Source organism: Micromys minutus (assembly GCF_963924665.1).
Source record: "Micromys minutus genome assembly, chromosome: 1".
NCBI classification, from domain to species: domain Eukaryota; kingdom Metazoa; phylum Chordata; class Mammalia; order Rodentia; family Muridae; genus Micromys; species Micromys minutus.
Window position 1 is genome coordinate 150,719,470 of NC_137969.1, and position 17,896 is coordinate 150,737,365.

The 17,896-nt window shown below is 45.4% G+C and overlaps 1 protein-coding gene across 1 annotated transcript in view; it reads right to left on the reverse strand.

Moving 5' to 3' along the window:
• Positions 1-1,377: 1,377 nt before the first annotated feature.
• NLRC4 (NLR family CARD domain containing 4) overlaps positions 1,378-17,896 on the reverse strand; it is a gene marked incomplete at both ends in the record, with an annotated part of 33,939 nt that continues 17,420 nt past the window's right edge. The window contains 6 exons of the mRNA XM_080911436.1: positions 1,378-1,670; positions 7,707-7,874; positions 9,751-9,843; positions 11,125-11,295; positions 15,072-15,164; positions 15,572-17,566. Coding sequence (XP_080767562.1) covers positions 1,378-1,670; positions 7,707-7,874; positions 9,751-9,843; positions 11,125-11,295; positions 15,072-15,164; positions 15,572-17,566 — 2,813 coding nt within the window. The remainder of the gene's footprint in view (positions 1,671-7,706; positions 7,875-9,750; positions 9,844-11,124; positions 11,296-15,071; positions 15,165-15,571; positions 17,567-17,896) is intronic.

The window sequence follows — 17,896 nt, forward strand, 5'->3', positions numbered from 1 at the left end:
CAGACTTAATGACTGGACTGGGCAGAAAAATGTTTTTATTCTAATCCTGGTGCGCTCATGTATCAATAGTTTGGTAATCACGGCACAGAAGCCATTTATCTTCTCTTCGCTCTCATTTGTACAGTCAGGGAGGGGGAGGAATGAGTTGATTTGCAAATTTTTATCTAAAATTTTATAATTAAAGCTGTACAGTATTATATCCAATTGCTAAGTAGATCCTATACCCAGAATTTTTTTAACATGACCACAACATATAGACAAAGTGCCACCTACAGCTGCAGCCTTGGGGAGCCCTAAGAACAGAACGCAAACTGCAGGCTAACTCCATTGCCCCTGGCTTTCCCAGACTCTGCATTTTTACGAGAGGTTTTGTTGTTGGTGTTGTTAGACTTGATATGAGGGTGGTTATTTTGGAAGGTGATAGACAAAGATTAGAGCAGGATCTCCCTCATACTTGGGTGGGGTACAAAAGAATAAGATAGAGTTTTCCTTTTGCCCGTGGTTTCTGAGGTCCAAGTTAGTATCACAGTGATCACATGAACTCCTGGACCTCTGACTAAGCAGCTTTTAAACTGCCAAGTTTTGCTTGACAACAGATGCCCATTTGGTGCTGGTTTACGGTTCAGCAGACAAGGACACTTAATACCACAAAGCTCCGTGACTCAAGCTAAACAAACTCCCACAAGTTGCCTTTGACCCCCACAGGCACACCGTGGTATGCACACACACACAAATCAATGCCTATGTGAAATCTAAGAATACTGTTTACATGAGAACGTACTCTAAACATCCAAAGTGTTTTAATTAAACAAGATGAATTAAATAGCACATATAAAGTCTGTTCTCTATACAGTTTGATTTTATTTCTTGGTAATTTAGTTGTCACATATTTTATCAAGTACTTGTTGAGCTTATGTAGGCCAGGAACTGTACTAAGGACAGGTGAACAGGGTATCTCAAGGTTTTGTGACCCAGTATTCTTGGGGCCAGGTAACACAAACACACAGCTGAAGGGCAGGGAGATTGTCCTATGTGCAGAGATGAGACCAAACTCATTGCTCAAATCCCTTCCCCTTCTTTTTCTTCTTTGACTTCCTTCTTCAAGGTTTTTTCAAGTATTTTAAAATTGTCTTTAATTAATTTAATTAAGTTAATGTCTGTGAGTGTTTTGCTTGCAGGGTACCCACAGATCAGAAGATGTTGGATTCCCTGGAACTGGAGTTACAAATGGCTGTGAGCCACCATGTGGTTGCTGCAAATCCAACCCACATCCTCTGGAAGAGCAGCAAGTGCTCTTAACCTCTGAGCCAGCTCTGCAGCCCCACTTCTGCACTGAAGGGGGGGCTGTCCCCAGAGTATATGGTAGCTTTGGGTACGTTAAGCAGTCACTAGTTTAAAGGTGCCTTTGATAACACTAAGGTCATAGTCATCCAGCTCCCAGCCTGTGAGCCTTGCCTCTTGCAGGAGAGTTAATTTAGATAACACTTGACCTAGTTTTCTCACTAGCGCTGCATCTGGTAAGAACTCGTCGGCGCTAAAGTCAAAGAATACTAAGTGCTTGAGATTCTCCAGCACACCCATGAAGGAAAGCCAGCCGTCACTGCTCACACGGTGTCCTGCAACATCCAACTGCTGCAAGGCGCACGGAGGATTCCTCCCCAAAAACTCACCTGGGTAAAGAAATCCGTGTTAATTGGAAGAAAACCTGTTTGAAAAGAAAATGAGTTCTGTGCGCACACAGGCACACATTGAGCAATTTCTCCATTTTAAAATGGCTGTGGTTAGACCAGTGTTGCGTCCTGGAAAGGAAGAGTCCCTACATGTGTGCTGTGACTGCTGGTTATATTTACAAAGTCTGTTTCCTAATGTCTGAGAGCACCAGTGTTCCAAATGTAAATGATATATTTTACCTCCTCATTCCCCTGGGAAATGGAACGTTAGTTAAACATTGAGGTATGACAGATGCTGTTATATACTAAAGAGTTGTTTCTGTTGGATTTCAGACCCCGGGGCAAGAGACCAAAGTGCATATCTTACATAAGCAGACCTGGCCTCCAGGTTCTCCCAGCATCCCTCAGTCCCACCTGGCATCATACACTGCCCCCAACCTTAAACTTTCCAGCCCAGGGTCTGGGCTGCCCTTCCCCCCCACCCCCCCGAGGCTCCTCCCTATATAATCCAGACATTTTGCCTCTAATCTTTCCCTTCTCCTCCTCTGTTTGCTCCTGTGCCCCTTTCTTTCTCCCTTATCCCTGTACCCCCTTTCCCCATGACAACTTTCCTGGCCTTGGTCCTTGGGGCCAGTGAATTCACCCTACTGAGAGCAGCTTCCCAATAAACCTGCCTTTAATATAATTTAATCTGGTTTAAATTGGCTCATTTCACCATTGGTAAAGAAATAACCTATCAGTTTTCAGAACTGGAATAAAACGAGCAATACTAGGCCCTTTCATGTTTGAAGAAATGAAGCTATTTAACAGTTTTGTCTTTGGGTATAGGATATCCCTAGCTGTATAAACTTACATACACAAACACCATTCAGTATCTAGAGGGTTTGGTTTGTTTAAAGCCTTCCTGGAGGCCTAAAGTTCCTAAAGAGTCTCTGAAAGGAGGTGGTGGAGGTTCTGATTCACAAAGCATAGCAAGGCTTCTCAGTGCCCATTCCTTATTTCCCTAAGCCCCGTGCAGCTGCATTGGATGGTGTGAATCCTGTTGTAAGAGACAAACTCCTCGTCTGATTTAAGTATTTGAGAGTTGGGGACAGAAAAGTGAATTCAAGACCTGTCCAAGCTGTCTAGAGAAACCCTGTAGAAAATAAAAAGGGAAGAAAAGGCAGAGTTTTCTTGTTTGTTGGCATTTTTTGAGACAAGGTTTTGCTAAATAGCTCAAGCTATCCTCAGACTCACTGCACTCTACCTGCCTCAACCTCATTGTTAGAATCACAGACTTGAGTCAGCACAATCAGCCTCACCCTGCACTGGGCAGTGATGGGTTTGTTAAATATTAAAGTTGGGAGGTAGATGTTACAACCTTACAGAATGAGGGTTCAAAATTCAGTTTGGACTTTTAAAACTGTTTGCTTGTTTTGAAACAGGGTTTCTCCGTGCAGCCTTGACTGCCCTGGAACTCACTCTGTATCCTAGGCTGGCCTCAAACTCAGAAGTCTGTCTCCCTCTGCCTCCCAAGTGCTGGGATGAAGGGTGGCTCCACTACCATCAGGCTGCACTTCGGACTCTTAAGTAGGAAGAAATGCTCTCTGACGAAGCAGTACTGTCTCTACAGACCAAACGCCAGAACTCCGAGAGGCTGAGGCAGGGGACAGGTTCGGGCCAGCCTGAGCTACACAGTGAGCTAACCCTGTTGTTGCAGGATATTTGATCACAGTGTGAACCCCCAGACTGTGTTGTTTACTAAAAACAACTACAACAAGAAAACCCTGTTTCTAGTTGTGGTGCAGCTCAGCCTTCACACACACCTTTGATTTTGAACAATGAAGGTAAAGTAAATTTGTAGAAGGAAGCATCCATATTTGAAAGTGATGTCTAACTGAGTAGCAGACAAAGTGATGGATCAGAGAAAGATTTGACAGAAAAGGATGTACCCAGCTCTCACAAGGAGAGAGAAGACGGAAGCTACTTAAGGGGGGGGGGGCATTTTTATGGAAGAGTTTTACAGATATGGGTTGAAGAGAGAACAAGCCAAAGAAAGAGAAGAAGCCAGAAAATTATAACAGATTGCTAGAGTTAGAGGCCAAGAAAAGCCATTCAGGAGAGGCAGAAAGAAAGAAACCAGATTGAATCAGTCAGCTTAGAGAGGAGTTTGAACCTGAACAGCTGTGTTGAACCAGCCAGCCAGAGTTCAGAAAGACAAGAAAGGCTGGGCTTTTTCTAGGCCTGTAAGACTGTATTGTGGCTAGAAGCTTCCAGGAATAGGTCTAGGTTAGCACACAGAAGCAATGAGTTGAGACACTTGTTTCAGGAGAATAAAAGTTGCATTTACACCATGTCTCAAAAAACAAAAAGGGCCATGACAAAGGTCATCAAATGAGAAAAGATAATTGCCATCTGTAATTAGACCTGCAAGGTATGAATGAGTGACGACTGATCTTGTCTAACCAACTTTGTGGCCCAAGGCTTACCCAGGTACGCACTGAGTATGCTCTCAGCCACTTTCAGGACCCTGTTAGCAACCAGGCATCTCCACCACCTGCCCCAGAGACTCAGCAACATCAGGATACATCATCAGTAGCTACCAAGATGCAACACATCCCTACTGCTGTCATGAGTTGCAGATCCTCCCCCTACGAAAGCGCCACCTTCCAGCCCCTCCTGCTTTGCTTGTCTGTATAGCCTCTCTATACCCTCTCCCCATAAACCTCCCACGTGAGATCTGCATGGTGTGATGTGGTTACATCTGTCACATGGATCATAACATGCCCCATGAGGAAGTCTGGAATTAGCAGACTAGCAGATAGCACTGTGTGGCCAGTGTGTTTGCTAAAGGCATGTGTGTAACAGCCACACCCAGTGCTTGTTCCAGAGTGAGCCTTTGTGAGTTTATTATAGAAAGGCCCTTGATAACAGATGCCAAAAGCAAAGGTACTTTATCTGGCTGTAACCAGGATCAGTGGAGGAAGTGGGTGTTCCCAGTGAACACCTCTATTTCTCTATCTGTGCTAACTGCTTCTGAGACAGTCCTTGGGCCTCTAACTTCCTTAGTAAGAAGACAGACTGCTAATCCAGACTTGTGACCACTCTTATCCCACATTCCCTTGCTGCTAAATGTATCTAAATTTTTGCCAAGGAAATAGACTTGAGGAGCATGACTTCCATGTCACTGTGAAACAAATTAGCCCACAGCTTGCTTTTCTTTTCTGTCTTTCTTTTGTCTCTTCCCACTTGGCTGAAATGCCATATGACAGTAACCTAGCTATGACCATGAAGTTGAAAATAAATCTAAGGAATGAAGGGGTAAAAGTAACAACTGTCTGGGAAGCTACAGAGCACAGCTGCCCCTCTGCTTGGACTATACACCTGGTGTCTACAGGGGAAGGAAATCCTAGCTCCTGTTGGTTGTAGTCCAGCCAGGTCTTTGCTGCTGCTTAGTCTGGGCTGAGTTGGACAGGCACAGTAGCGCTCACCCTCCTCCCTCACCTCCCTTTCCCATAAGTCTCCTGGCTCTCACCAATCACCCTCCTCACCTTCCTTTCCCATAAGTCTCCTGGCTCTCACCAATCACCTTCCTATTTTGCCACCTCTGTTGTGATACTCTGCACATCAGGAACTTGAAATACTTGTTGTTTTGTTTCCATTTTGAGGGCTTTCTCCCCAAAGAGCAACTTGTTTTCACTTCCCAGTAGGCATTTAGAAAAGTGAAAGCGAGTTCTGAGTTCTACGATGAGAACAGAGCTCTTTTCCGTGGGTATCGTTTCAGTTCGAGCTTCGTAAATGAGTAAGAGTTTCCTGGGTGATCATCAGAACCGGTGTGGGCACAGGGATGGTTGTCATGGTCCAAGAGCGTGCTTTCTGCTAATTGAATATAGGTCAAACTAGACTTTCAACAGGAACAGAATCTGTGTATTTGGAGCTTGGCTGTCTGTGGGCTGTGGAGGATGCAAATGGCTAAGTCTTGCACACTTTGGGTCAAACTTGTCTAATTCTGCCCTTCAGTTCACCGGCCAGAGTCAGGCCACCTAGTGTTAATTCTCAGTGTGACCAAATCTAGATTCACTTGGCGATGCTGTGAGGGGTTGTCTTGACTTTGTTAACTGAGGTGGTGACACCTGCCCACTGTTGATGGCATCATCCCTGACTGGAGACAGGAAACTGAACAGCCTGCATACGCTCACTGTTCTCTGTCCCTGAAGGTGGATGTAGTGTGACCGGCTCCTGCTAGTGAATTCCCCACTGTGGTAGACTGGAACCCGAAACCTGGAACCTGAAGTAGGTCCTAAGTAATAAGCCATGACACCATTTAATCAGCAAACATTTGATTATCTGCTTTGTACCACAGACTCTGCATGGTCCCTGTCACTTAGGGTTTGTGTGAAGACACTAATAATTAGATGGCAGGTAGGGTACTATGGGAGGTGGTGCAGGGGTCCTGAGAGAAAGCATACAAAAACAGTAGCTATTCCAACTCCACCCTGTTCCCAGGACACTAGTCTTTGGTCTTAAATGCTCCAGAAGAAACACTGGAAGCTTCTCAGGAGAAGCTCAATTACTTCCAAGAAACAGTCACCTTACATGACTGGTTCCAGCCCCAAATAGTGAAGCTAACCAATCAGAAGTCGTCTCTGGGGCTAGAGCAATGGATCTGTGTTAAGTGTACGTACTGCTCTTGCAGAGGACCTGGATTTGGTTCCCAGCACCCACATGACGGACCATATCATCTATAAGCCCAATACCGGGGGATTCACCACTCTGTTCCGGCTTTTTTTTAAACACACATTGGTGGTTTGCCTGCAGGCATGTCTGTGCTCGGGAATGGCATCCCCTGGAGTTAGAGTTACACACAGTTATGGTGCTGGGAATTGAACCTAGGTCCTTTGGAAAAGCAGCCATGCTCTAAACCCTTTCTGGCTTTATGGACACCAGGCACATGTGTGGTTCACATACGTATATGCAGGTAATACTCATACACATTTAACAAAAAACCAAGTCATCCTCTCCCTTAGACAAAGAGCTTTCTATCAGCTTGCTCTTCTCTCTAAAATAGGAAAAGAACAGCTACCTGAGAGAGACTCCAACAGAGAAGACCAAGTTTCAACACCACAGGAAAGGGACCAAAGCCAAGGTCTGTGTCCTGCTGCTGGAACAGAATCCCACAAGCTGGCTAACTGACAGCCAATGGTCGGGGCTGAGGAACTAGCACCTCACCCGGGCGTTCTTGCTGCTTGTCCCTGGGCAGGACAGGGGTGAAAACAAGACTTCAGGCTCAAGGTCTCAAGCCTTCTGCAGTTTGCTTTAGTCATCCATGAGGGCGGGCTGCTGAGCAAAACTCCTCTGAGTTCCCACCGGTAGGTCTCAAACCAGGACAAATGGCTAACTGAGGTGCCTACTATCAAAGCAGACCTGGCCACCAGGTTCTCCAGCATCCCGCAGGCCCTACCTGTTCCTGGGCATAGCCGGCGTACTCCTACCCTTACCCTGAACTCCAGGTGGGCTGCTCTTCTCTAAATAATCCAGCCAGCCATTTGGCCACTCGGTTTGTTTGTTTGTTTGTTTTGTTTTTAAAGCTTCCTGGCTCTCTCCATTCCCTCCCCCTCCCTCTCACATGGCCCCTCTCAGGGTCATGTTTATTCCAGACTTTCCCAGATGACTGACTGGCTCAGCTCCCCTTTATCCACAGTAAGGCTCCTGCAGCATACCTAGGGACAGTCACTGCCTCCTTTCTATTTGATTTTAGTCATCTGCCCACCTCCCAGCATGAGAACTTGTTTTATACACGTAGTGTTAGAAGTCAGAGTCAAACACAACATACGGCAACATTGGAAACAAGAAGGAAGACAAAACCCAGCCAAAATAATCACTGTTCCCAGTGATTAACATTCAATAGATATAAATGCCTAATATGTAGGAAAAAAGTCCTGTGAGATGACTGAGAGTAAAGGCAGAGATCTGGCTGCCTCTGCATCCCCAGGATTGAGATTAAAGGCTTTGCTTAGGTCAGCCCATGTCCCCTTGGCTCCATGTGCGTGTACCTACCTAAACTTCTAATATCTTCATCTCTGAGTCTCCAGTTTTTCAATCCAAGCCTGGCAAGCCCCGGGGCCTTTTCCAACTGCTGTAGCAGCTTGGGCAGGCTGATGTATACATCACAGCACCAGGGCAGCATCAATGTGGTTAGCTGTTCCAGAATGCCAAGCCTGCCGACTTAAACAGAAAACACAGGACTGACGTCATCTCAGTCTCGCAGGATGCTGATGAAGAATGGTCTTTATGTTTGGTGGCACTGCAGGCTACTTAATCTCTAATGAGAATCTACTTTTTTGATTTTATTTTTTGTAAAAGATACTTAAATACAGACACACTGTAACATAATGAAACTGTTATTAACAATCCAACCTTCAATAAACAACAAATCATGAACTGGATGGCTTTCCCCTGACCAGAGGCCTGTATTTTTCTGAAGTGAATACTAGAAATATGTCTGTCATTCTGTTATAACCACGTGCCATTAGACACTTTAAAAATTGTGTCACTTCAGTGAAAGTGAAAGAGGGAATAAGCCAGGCATGATGGTGTACACCTTCAGTCTCAGCAGGCAGAAGCCAACCTGATCTATAGAGAGCTCCGGGACAGCCAGGGCTACACAGAGAAACCCTGTCTCACAAGGAAACAGAATGGCAAGGACCACCTGGAGAGAAATGGTTACTTAGTTACCAGGATAAAGCAGCCGCTTGCAATTAACCTGTTTTATAAAAAGAAAAATTTCCTACTCCCACCCCACCCTTTCTTTTCTTTGAGATGAACCTCTGGCTGGCCTTGAACATATGATGGAGATCACGCTGGCCTCAGACATACAGACATCTGCCTGACTATTTATTTGCTGAGGTCCAAGGAGTACACCACCATTCCTAGCTTAGATTTCTTGTTTTTATCTTTGCCATGGGGCTTTGGTAAAAAATAAAGCCCACTGGTGATGTAATGGTTAAAACCAATGCTGGAAAGCCTCTATCTCTGGATGGTTAGTTGCTCAGAACCATGAATAGAACCCCACTAGGTCTGACACGATGAACCTTTCTGATTCTCTGCTGTATTTCTGGTGCTTCTCTGAGTAGGGTCACTCACTTTCCTGTAACAAAATGACCAGAATAAAATCTTTTTGATACCAACATCCAAGAGGCAGAGGCAGATGGATCACTTACTGTTCAAGGACTTACTGTTTTCTTAGAGAGTTCCAGGCTGCATAGTGAAACTCTTTTTCAAATAAAATCTCCAAATGCTTCACTCATCTGAAGTAACTTGCTGGACTAGACAGCATAGGAATATTGCAGTCCTTGGCTAACTGAGTTGATACTATGTGTATAAATGAAAAGAAAGATGAGCCTGGAGCTAGAAAAGCGTTGTCCCTAACTCCTTAAGTATCTCCAGCATCAAAAGCTGGCTTCCTTGCTATTGCAAGCTGGAGGAGCCTCAGGTAGGATAAAGATACGCAAACTGATGGCTTGGGTTTGAAGAAATAGTCCAACGGTTAAGAACATGCACCATCCGTGTAGAGAGCCTGCATTCCATTCTCAGTACCCGTGCCCAGTGACACAATGGCTGTAACCCCAGCTCCAGGAGACCAAACACCCTCCTCTGGCATCTGCAGGCTCCTGCACTCATGTGTGCCTACCTCCTGTACACGAGTGTGCAATACACACAAACAGAATTTCTTAAATTGTGTTTGTGTATATGGGTGTTTTGGCTGCATTTATGTATATGTACCCATATGCCTGGTACCCACAGAGGCCAGAAGAGGGCATCAGATTCCCTGGAACCAGAGTTACAAGTATTTGTGAATTGTGGGTGCTGAAAACCAAAATCTGGTCCTCTGACATAGCACCAAGTGTTCTTAACCACTCACCGAGTCACCTCTCTAGTCCCCAAACTAAATTAAATCTTTATAAAAGACACAGGCTTAAGCTGTTTAAAGGCAGTTTAAGATAGGGCTGAACGTTTTTCCTAAGAAAGATGCACATGGTATGCTAACCACCCAGCACACATAGTAAAAAGCAGGTTATGTGGGCAGCACCGTTCCTCTTACTCAGTTCCTGTAGAGCTTCGTTTCCATCCTTTTCCAGATAATTTTCTGATACATCAAGAACGCTCAGCTTGACCAAATTGTGAAGATTCTGTGCTGAAAAACCAAACAAAAAGATTTTCAGGTAACTATATATACAATTTTTAGCATCTTTAGGATTCTGTGTCCTTGTTTTTTCTGATGGCAATACACTGTCATTTGACTTGATTATTTCTCAAAGAAAGTGGGATGGGATGCCAGTTTCCATGGCAATGATTATTAAGTCCAGGGTACACAGAGCCTGAGGCTGCATAGAATATAGTGTTTGTAACAACAGACACTCCATTGTACTTTATTCTTTATTGACTCTGGCTTGTTTGTTTGTTGTTTGAGACAGGTCTCATTGGCTGGCTTTGAACTCTTAAACTCAGAGAAGTCCCCCTGCTCTGCCACCTTGGTCAAGACACTGAGTTGTTCTTCCTCATACCTGGACGTTTTGACACAGCTGTTTGAAAAGAGGCCAATGCCCCTGCCAGGCAGTAGTGACTCACACCTTCAATACCAGCATCAGATCCCCAGAAACTGAAGTTACAAATGGCTGTGAGCTTCTGGAATTGTACTCGGGACCTCTGGAAGAACAGTCAGTGCTCTTAACTGCTGAGTCATCTCTCAGGCCCCCAACGTCTAAATCTAAAGACATATCTGAACTGAACAGTTCATCCAAAAATATGCAAAATTTTATCTGTAATTGGTATGCAGAACATTTGGGAACTCAAAAGACTGAACTGCTGTTTCTTGTGCTCCAGCTCCATCTGAACAGAGCAAAGGGAAGCGTAGAAGCCTGTGACCTTGAGGACATCCTTCCTTCTCCATATCTCCTGGTGACCTTGAAGACATCCTCCCCTTCTCCACATCTCCTGGTGACATCCAGGCCATCCCTCCCTTCTCCACATTTCCTTTCCCCGTCTACCCAAGACAGGATGAGACAGTGCCACTGTGACAAGAACAATGGTATTGTTTTTAAATTTTTCTTATTTTTCACTTTCTCTTAAGGTTATAATATCTTCAACTATTATATAATTCTCTTCCATTGCCACTAATAATTTAGTTCTGATTCAGACAAAGCTCATTTTAAAATGGGCTAGGTTAATTCCAGCACCTGGGAGGCAGAGGCAGGTGGATCTCTGAGTCCAGGACAACCAGATAAACAGAGAAGTCCTGTCTCAGGTAAAAAGGAGTGTGGGGGGGGGAGGCTAGGTCAGATAATACATGTATCATGTTATCTTTTTCAGTTTCTTTTAAAGTTAAATTTCCACGTAAAACATTGTACACATTACTGTAAAAATGTCAAGTACCCTGCTGTGCATGCAGAGAGGAGGTGATGATTTCAGTGCTTACCTAGAATTTTCACAGAATTCACAGTCAGACAGCAGGCCACCAGCTTCATCTCTTGTAGATCGCAGGGTTCTTCTGAGAGAGACTTGACTATGTGATCCATCCCGTCCCCAATGTCGGACAAGTGAGTCAAATGAAATAAACGCATCTTCTTCAGGTTTCTCAGGCCTTCCGCTACAAGGAGATGGGGAAGGAGAACACAAGCAGACCTGGTTAAATACAGGTGGGAGGAACTCAAGGAAGACAACAGCTATGTAGATGCTCTTTTTTCTTTAAAAAGTTTGATATGTTTCTTTGCTTTCTAGGGAGGGAGACTCTTGCTCCTCAGCCCAAGCTGACGGTTAAATTCATGAGCCTCCGACCACAGCTACCCTGTGTCTATATTCCAGACATCTTCTCTCCATATACTCCTGATAAAGACCAAAAGAGCTAATTTCTTTTACCACCTCATGGTCTTTACCTTCCTCAAGAGGTGGAGTTCAGTGGGGCAGCAGGGACTGCAGCACTGTGGAGAGCTAGTGCACCTGCACAGCCTAGGGCCCCTGCTTTGAACTTCATGACATAGGGTCAATGACCACCACAGCCAGGGTGGTGTGTCAAGCCAGCAGCAGTGTCCTCCGTCTACCAACAGAACAGCTGAAGGCAAGAGTGCACTTCGTTCTTAGACCTGGGGCTGATGTGGAGTTTAGGATTGAGTAGGTAGAACTTGAATCATCAATATACAACTTCCTGAGTCAGCAGTACACATGTAAGAAATACAAAGTGATTCTCCTCCTCCTCTTCTTCTTCCTCCTCCTCTGTAGGATGATGTCAAGGCAATACATGATTGAACATTAGAGAGTGGGGCGGGGACAAAATGTGGTAAGGTGAGAGAGAGAGAGAGAGAGAGAGATAGAGAGAGAGAGAGAGAGAGAGAGAGAGAGAGAGAAGAAGAAGAAGAAGAAGGAGGAGGAGGAGGAGGAGGAGGAGGGGAGGGAGGGAGGGAGGGAGGGAGGGAGGGAGATGGAGAAATGGGAGATTCAAGATGGAAGATGAGGATGACCCATCTCCTCTGCATGGCTCTGAGTAGCCATAGGTAGATATGTATACTTCCTAGGGATGGATTTCTATAGGTCAATTTATCTTATCTAGGTAGGCAGTTTATATCTTTGTCAACTGGTTGTAAGCTTATTGTGTGAAGGGATTGTGGCTTGAGATTTAACATATAAATCTGTTTGATAAGTTATTGTTGAGGCATGTTTTTACCAGGCTATGAAGGACAGTGTGTGAAAGCAATGGCAGAAAGGCAGCTGGAACGAACAGGTCCAGTGCAGGGCCCGTGGAATGAGATGTGTATGTAAAAGGGGATTGTGCTCAGCTCCACACTGGAGCGACTCCCAGACTTAGCGCTTCCTTGGAGTGAGACCGTGGGACCGGTAGCTACAGAATCTTCCTTAATATTTACTGTAATACTCCTCCACTCTTTAGTGTTGAAGCTTTAACCCGGGCCACATGCATGCCAAGGCAAGTGCTCTACTATAGAGCTATATCCCTCAAACCAGGGTTTTATCAATGCCCAAGTTTCAGAGCTTAGGGGAAATTGCAGGTATGGGAGGCATTCAGTATATATAAACACAGTAAACATCTGCTATCTGATGATATGTGAGCTTTATGGTCATTCAGACCTCTACATTCACTGTCTCATAATTGTATAAACTTGGACAAGTGACTCAACTTTCCAGTTGTAGCTTTAGGGGGTCATTAGTCCTACTCACAAGGGCTATGTTGAGGTTCTGGTGAGAAAAGGTGTGAAAACTACGTCATGTAGTTGCACAGCAACTCTTGGCTGCACAGTATCTATTACTGGCATTATTAGACTGGTTTCTTCACAGTCAAATGTGACTCCTTATTTTTATTTGGAAATACTTCATCCCATTTATTTGTGTGGGGGAGCATACATGCCACAGCACCAGATAACAACACAAGGTAACAAGGAGTTGATCCTCTTGTAACATGTAGGGCCTGGAAATTGAACTCAGGCATGATAGTGAGTGCCTTTATCTTCAGAGGCATCTCATGGGCTCTCATCTTTATTTGGTTGTGTGTTTTGTTTTATTTTATGACCAGGTCTTACCGTAGGGTCCAAGAATCACTGAAGAACCCCAGACTCAAATAGTATGCAAAAGCAGAGCGTTTTTTTTTTTCTTTTTCAGCTGAATTTCCTACATGCAGGGTTTCCTGCTTGGGAACGGAGACTCTGGAAGACTCAAAGGCCCAACGTTTATCGTCAGTTAGGGAAATTCAGGGAGGGGTGTGTGCCCTTTTACCTTGATTGTAAGGATCAATTTACAATTATTCTACCTAGGTTAGCCTTGAACTCACAGAGAACTTTGCCTCTGAGAACTGGGAGTAAATACATGTGTCACTAAGCCTGGCAGGTTTTGTTTCCATTTTTTTTTCTTGAGAGTTCTTCTTTAGCCCAGGTTTGCCTAGAACTTACTCTGTAACCAAGGCTAGCCCCAAACTCCTGATCCTTCCACATCTACCTTCCAGGAGCAGACAATACAAGAGTTTATCAGGCTACATTTAGATTTCTTGATAACAAAAGCACACTATCTAGAACAACACTCCTGAGATCTTGGGCAAATCAGCAAACCGTTCTAGGAACTGGTGACTTTCTGTAAAGTGAACTCATTGAGGTAGATGTGCCCCAGCCCTTCAGCTCTGATATCCTATGGAGCCCACAGGCACATAGTGAGTGTTTACTGAATTCTAAATTAATTTGATTATCATATAAGGTCAGCCATATTTTATAGAGTTTATTTGGGAAGGAAGCTGAACAAAGAGAGAAGCATGTGAGGGAGGATTCAGGAGGGGAGAGAGAGCAAAAAGGGTAGAACAATAAGCAATAAGGAAAAGGAAGTAGAAGCAGAGGCAACAGAAAGCTGGTTTCCACTCAGCCCTCCCTGTGTCTAAGGCCAGGGCTCTGTGGCAACCCAGGAGTTCCACATGTGTCATGGGCTCACACTTCCTTACATCTTGTTCCTCTTTCAAAGTTTTACCAATGAAATAACCCTGAACTTTTAACTCAGCCAGGGAAAGGAAATGAGACACAATAACTTTCTCTCTCTCTAAAGAAAGTCACAGATCAATGGCTAAAGCTTAAGCAGAATTTTGCAGAAGGCTCACCCTGGGAGAGGGAGAGTGTCCCAAGGAAGCAAGGAGGTCACACATTCATGAAATAGAGTGCTGAGGCCAGGGAAACAGCTCAGTGAGTGCACAAAGCACGTGAACAAAGAACTAAGTTCAAATCCTCAGAGCTCGGGTAAAGTCAAGCATCTAGCTTGCATCTCTAATCTTGGTGTCTCTCCAGTGAATGGGGGAGGAGACAAGAATCCCAGGAGCCTGTGGGCCATCAAGGCACAATACAGCAATCGACAACAAATAGACTGCCTCAAACAAGGTGGAAGGTGAGGACAGCTACCTCTGGCCTCCCCGTCTTAGACATTGTTTGTTGCTGTGAAGAGACACTGTGACTAAGGCAACTATTAGAAAGGAGAGCCTTTAACTGGGGCTGGCTGACAGTTTTGGAGGTTTCATCCATTTCCATCATGGCAGGGAGCATTGCAGTACACAGGCAAGCATGGTGCTGGAGTAGCTGAGATCTCTACATTCTGATCCACAGGTAGCAAGAGGAGAGTGAGACCAGCCTGGCAAGGGCTTTCGAAACCTCAAAACCACCCCAGTGACACACTTCCTCCAACAGAGCCACACTCCCTGATCCTTCTAATCCTTTGGGGACTAAGCGTTCAAATATATGAGCCATGGTGGTCACTCTTTTCAAACCACCACACCTCTCCATGTGAACCCCGCCCCCACACACATGCCACATGCCGTCAAATAATCTTAAACCACCCGTTCTTATCAGCAAACCTACAATAATAAGAATATTAAAGAAACAAAATTCTGACCTAGGCGTTTAGCATCTTCCTCGTTCAGCCTAATGTCATCCAGTATGAGCTTCATGAGGTTCTTCAGGTTGCCCAAGCCATCAACCAGACCACCTGCCAAAGGAAATCAGATCAACATGTCTTCCCTTCCCAAGTTCTGTCATTCCTACTACCAATCAGATTTTAGAATCACAAAGTGCAGGAAGTGCTCATGAAATTCACACAAAGGTGGCTATTCGTGGGGCACTCAGCTTAGAGCAGGTAGTGGAGAAATGATAGTCATTGACATGGGCCTCTTTTCTTCCATGGTACTTCAGAGATAACTGGTGGCAGGAACCAGAGAGAACCAAAGCAGCTGAAAGAAGGAAGGGCAGAGGAACAGCAGGGAGGGTAAGCCAGGCTCCACGGTGCACCCAGGAAGTAAAATGCACTAGAAACGGTACCAGAAGCCTCAGTGCCAACCAGCCCTTGCCTAGTACCAGCCAGTCTTGACCGATCACGTTCTTCGGATGTGCCCGTACCTGGCAGCCATTCCATGTGCAGGTGGTGAATGCTTAAGTTCTGGAGGTTTGTCACAGACGTGATGTACTGCCCATCATCCGTGGTGAGGGGACTAGCTTCCACCATGAGAGAATGGATGTTCTTGCAGGTTCTGAGGACTGAGCTGACCCTTCCAGCCATGGCTGCACATCTCTTGACATACAGCTTGAGGCTGGTGGCAGAGCTGAAAATCTTCCCCAGGTGTTTGATATCTTGTTTATCCAGCTTGCTGATATCTCGGAGTGTGACCTCTAGAGACTTGAACTCCTGCTTCCAGTTGAAGAACAAAGACACAGCCCTTCTGGGAATGTAGGTTTCTGAGGGCCCTTCCGTGAGGACTCCAGGGCCCTTCTCTCCCACCTTGTCCTGTGACGCTGTAGCTCTTCCGTAGAAATCCAGCTTAACGAAGTCCAATGCACTGGCACAATTAGGCAAGTACTTAAAGAAGTCGAATAAGTAATCGGGAATGTTCTCCGAGTTGATATACAAACTTTTTCCTCGGAAGAAAGCTTCAAATTCTTGGCTCAGGGCTGATTTAGATATACTCTCCGAGAATAAATTGATGCCACAGTCTACAAAGGAATTTACATTGGCCGCTTTCAGAACATCTTGCTCAGTGGTATTTCTCAGGCTTTGTATTGAATCCTGCCTCCAGAGAGGCTTCTTGGTGACAGACAGTCCTTGCAGGCTGCCATGCTGATATACCATTGCAAGGTGCCTCATGACAGCCCTGGTTGCTTCTGTGGATGACCCACACGTATACAGGAGCAGACTGCCATATAGGGTTGTGATGTCGGAAATGGAAGCCATCTTCTTCAAGTAGCTGTTCCCCTTACTCACCTCCTCTGGCTCTCTGGACATGAGCAAACTGCTAAGTCTCCGACCTGCTGTGTACTCCTGAAATGATTTATGGAAGAATTTATACTTGGGCCTCAGCCTCTGAGCTGTGTACTTACAGAGGAGCCCAGTTGCCACCAGGACGTCCTCATTCATGCTGGACACATCCTCGGGTTCAAAATCAAACTTGTGGGAGAACACACCTTCCAGGGCCAGGTCCCCACAGGAGTCGAGGCTCCTGACAAAATCACTTTTAGTTCCTCCTGTGTGTCTGTGCCTGTTTTTCTGTATCAGGAGGTCGTAGAAGGTTTGGAACAGCATGGTTTGTGTGTGAGCTTGGAATTCCTTCCTGCCCATCTGGATTGCACAGGTGATCACCACGAAGAGAGGGGTCCTCATCAGATTCCTCAAGCTCCTGGACTCCTGGATCTGTAACAATAGGCCTTCAGCCAATTCATTTATCAGCACTTCCCGGATGAGAACTTGGGCGCTGTCTTCGGTCATATCGCCCACCTCTGCAGTCAGGGCGCCAACATGTCTGATATGTCTCAGGCACTCCGTGGTGGTGGTGACAATAACTATGTTCTTGAAACGATGGTTTTCCTTTATCAGGGCCTCGATTTCTGGGCAGTTCTGGGGATGGAATTCATTGTAACCATCGAGGAGAAAGAGGACCTTCTTCTGTAGCTTCAGCAGCAGAGCCATGAAAGTTGGCTTGTTGATGGAGTGAGGTATATCCAGGAGCTGATCATACAACGTTTCATACAGCCCACCCCTGGTACTGCTCAGGCGGATGAAGAAGACCAATTTGAACCCATTCAGAGCCCTGCACTCCCCAGAGGCCCAGAGCATGGCAATTCTCTGCAGCAGGGTGGTCTTCCCTTTGCCAGACTCCCCTTCAATTAGGCAGGGGCTCTTCAGAGCCTCCAGCAGGCTGCCGAGGGTCAATTGCTCTACTCGGTGATGATGATGGTCCTTTCTCCACAAGACAGGTTCTGTGAAGGTGACCTTCAGGTTAAAGATGATGTCAATGTCTTTACCCAAGGGAAAGAAGTTCAGAAAAGCAGGGCTGTTGTATAAGTCTTTTAGATTCTGGGCCAAAACATCCAAGCCTTCTTCCGTGTTCTGATGAAAAAGATCTGTTAGAGAAAATATGATGTTATAGAGGGTACGATTTGCATCTCAAAGTCCAAGGCTCAGGGGATGAGTGAATCAGCTGGGGATCACTGACTTCTTTTCCTAGTTCTATAATACCACAAGGGGCTCCAAATACCCACCGATTGCCCTGGCGCCCTCTCCTGTTCTCTCTCTCTCTCTCTCTCTCTCTCTCTCTCTCTCTCTCTCTCTCTCTCTCTCTCTCTCTCATCTTTTCTCTTCTTGCCATCATAACAGCTACAAATTGGAAATGAGAGGAGCCTTCATTTTAGTGAAATGAAGTTAAAGATTTGGCTGAGAGTGTGGGATGGGGT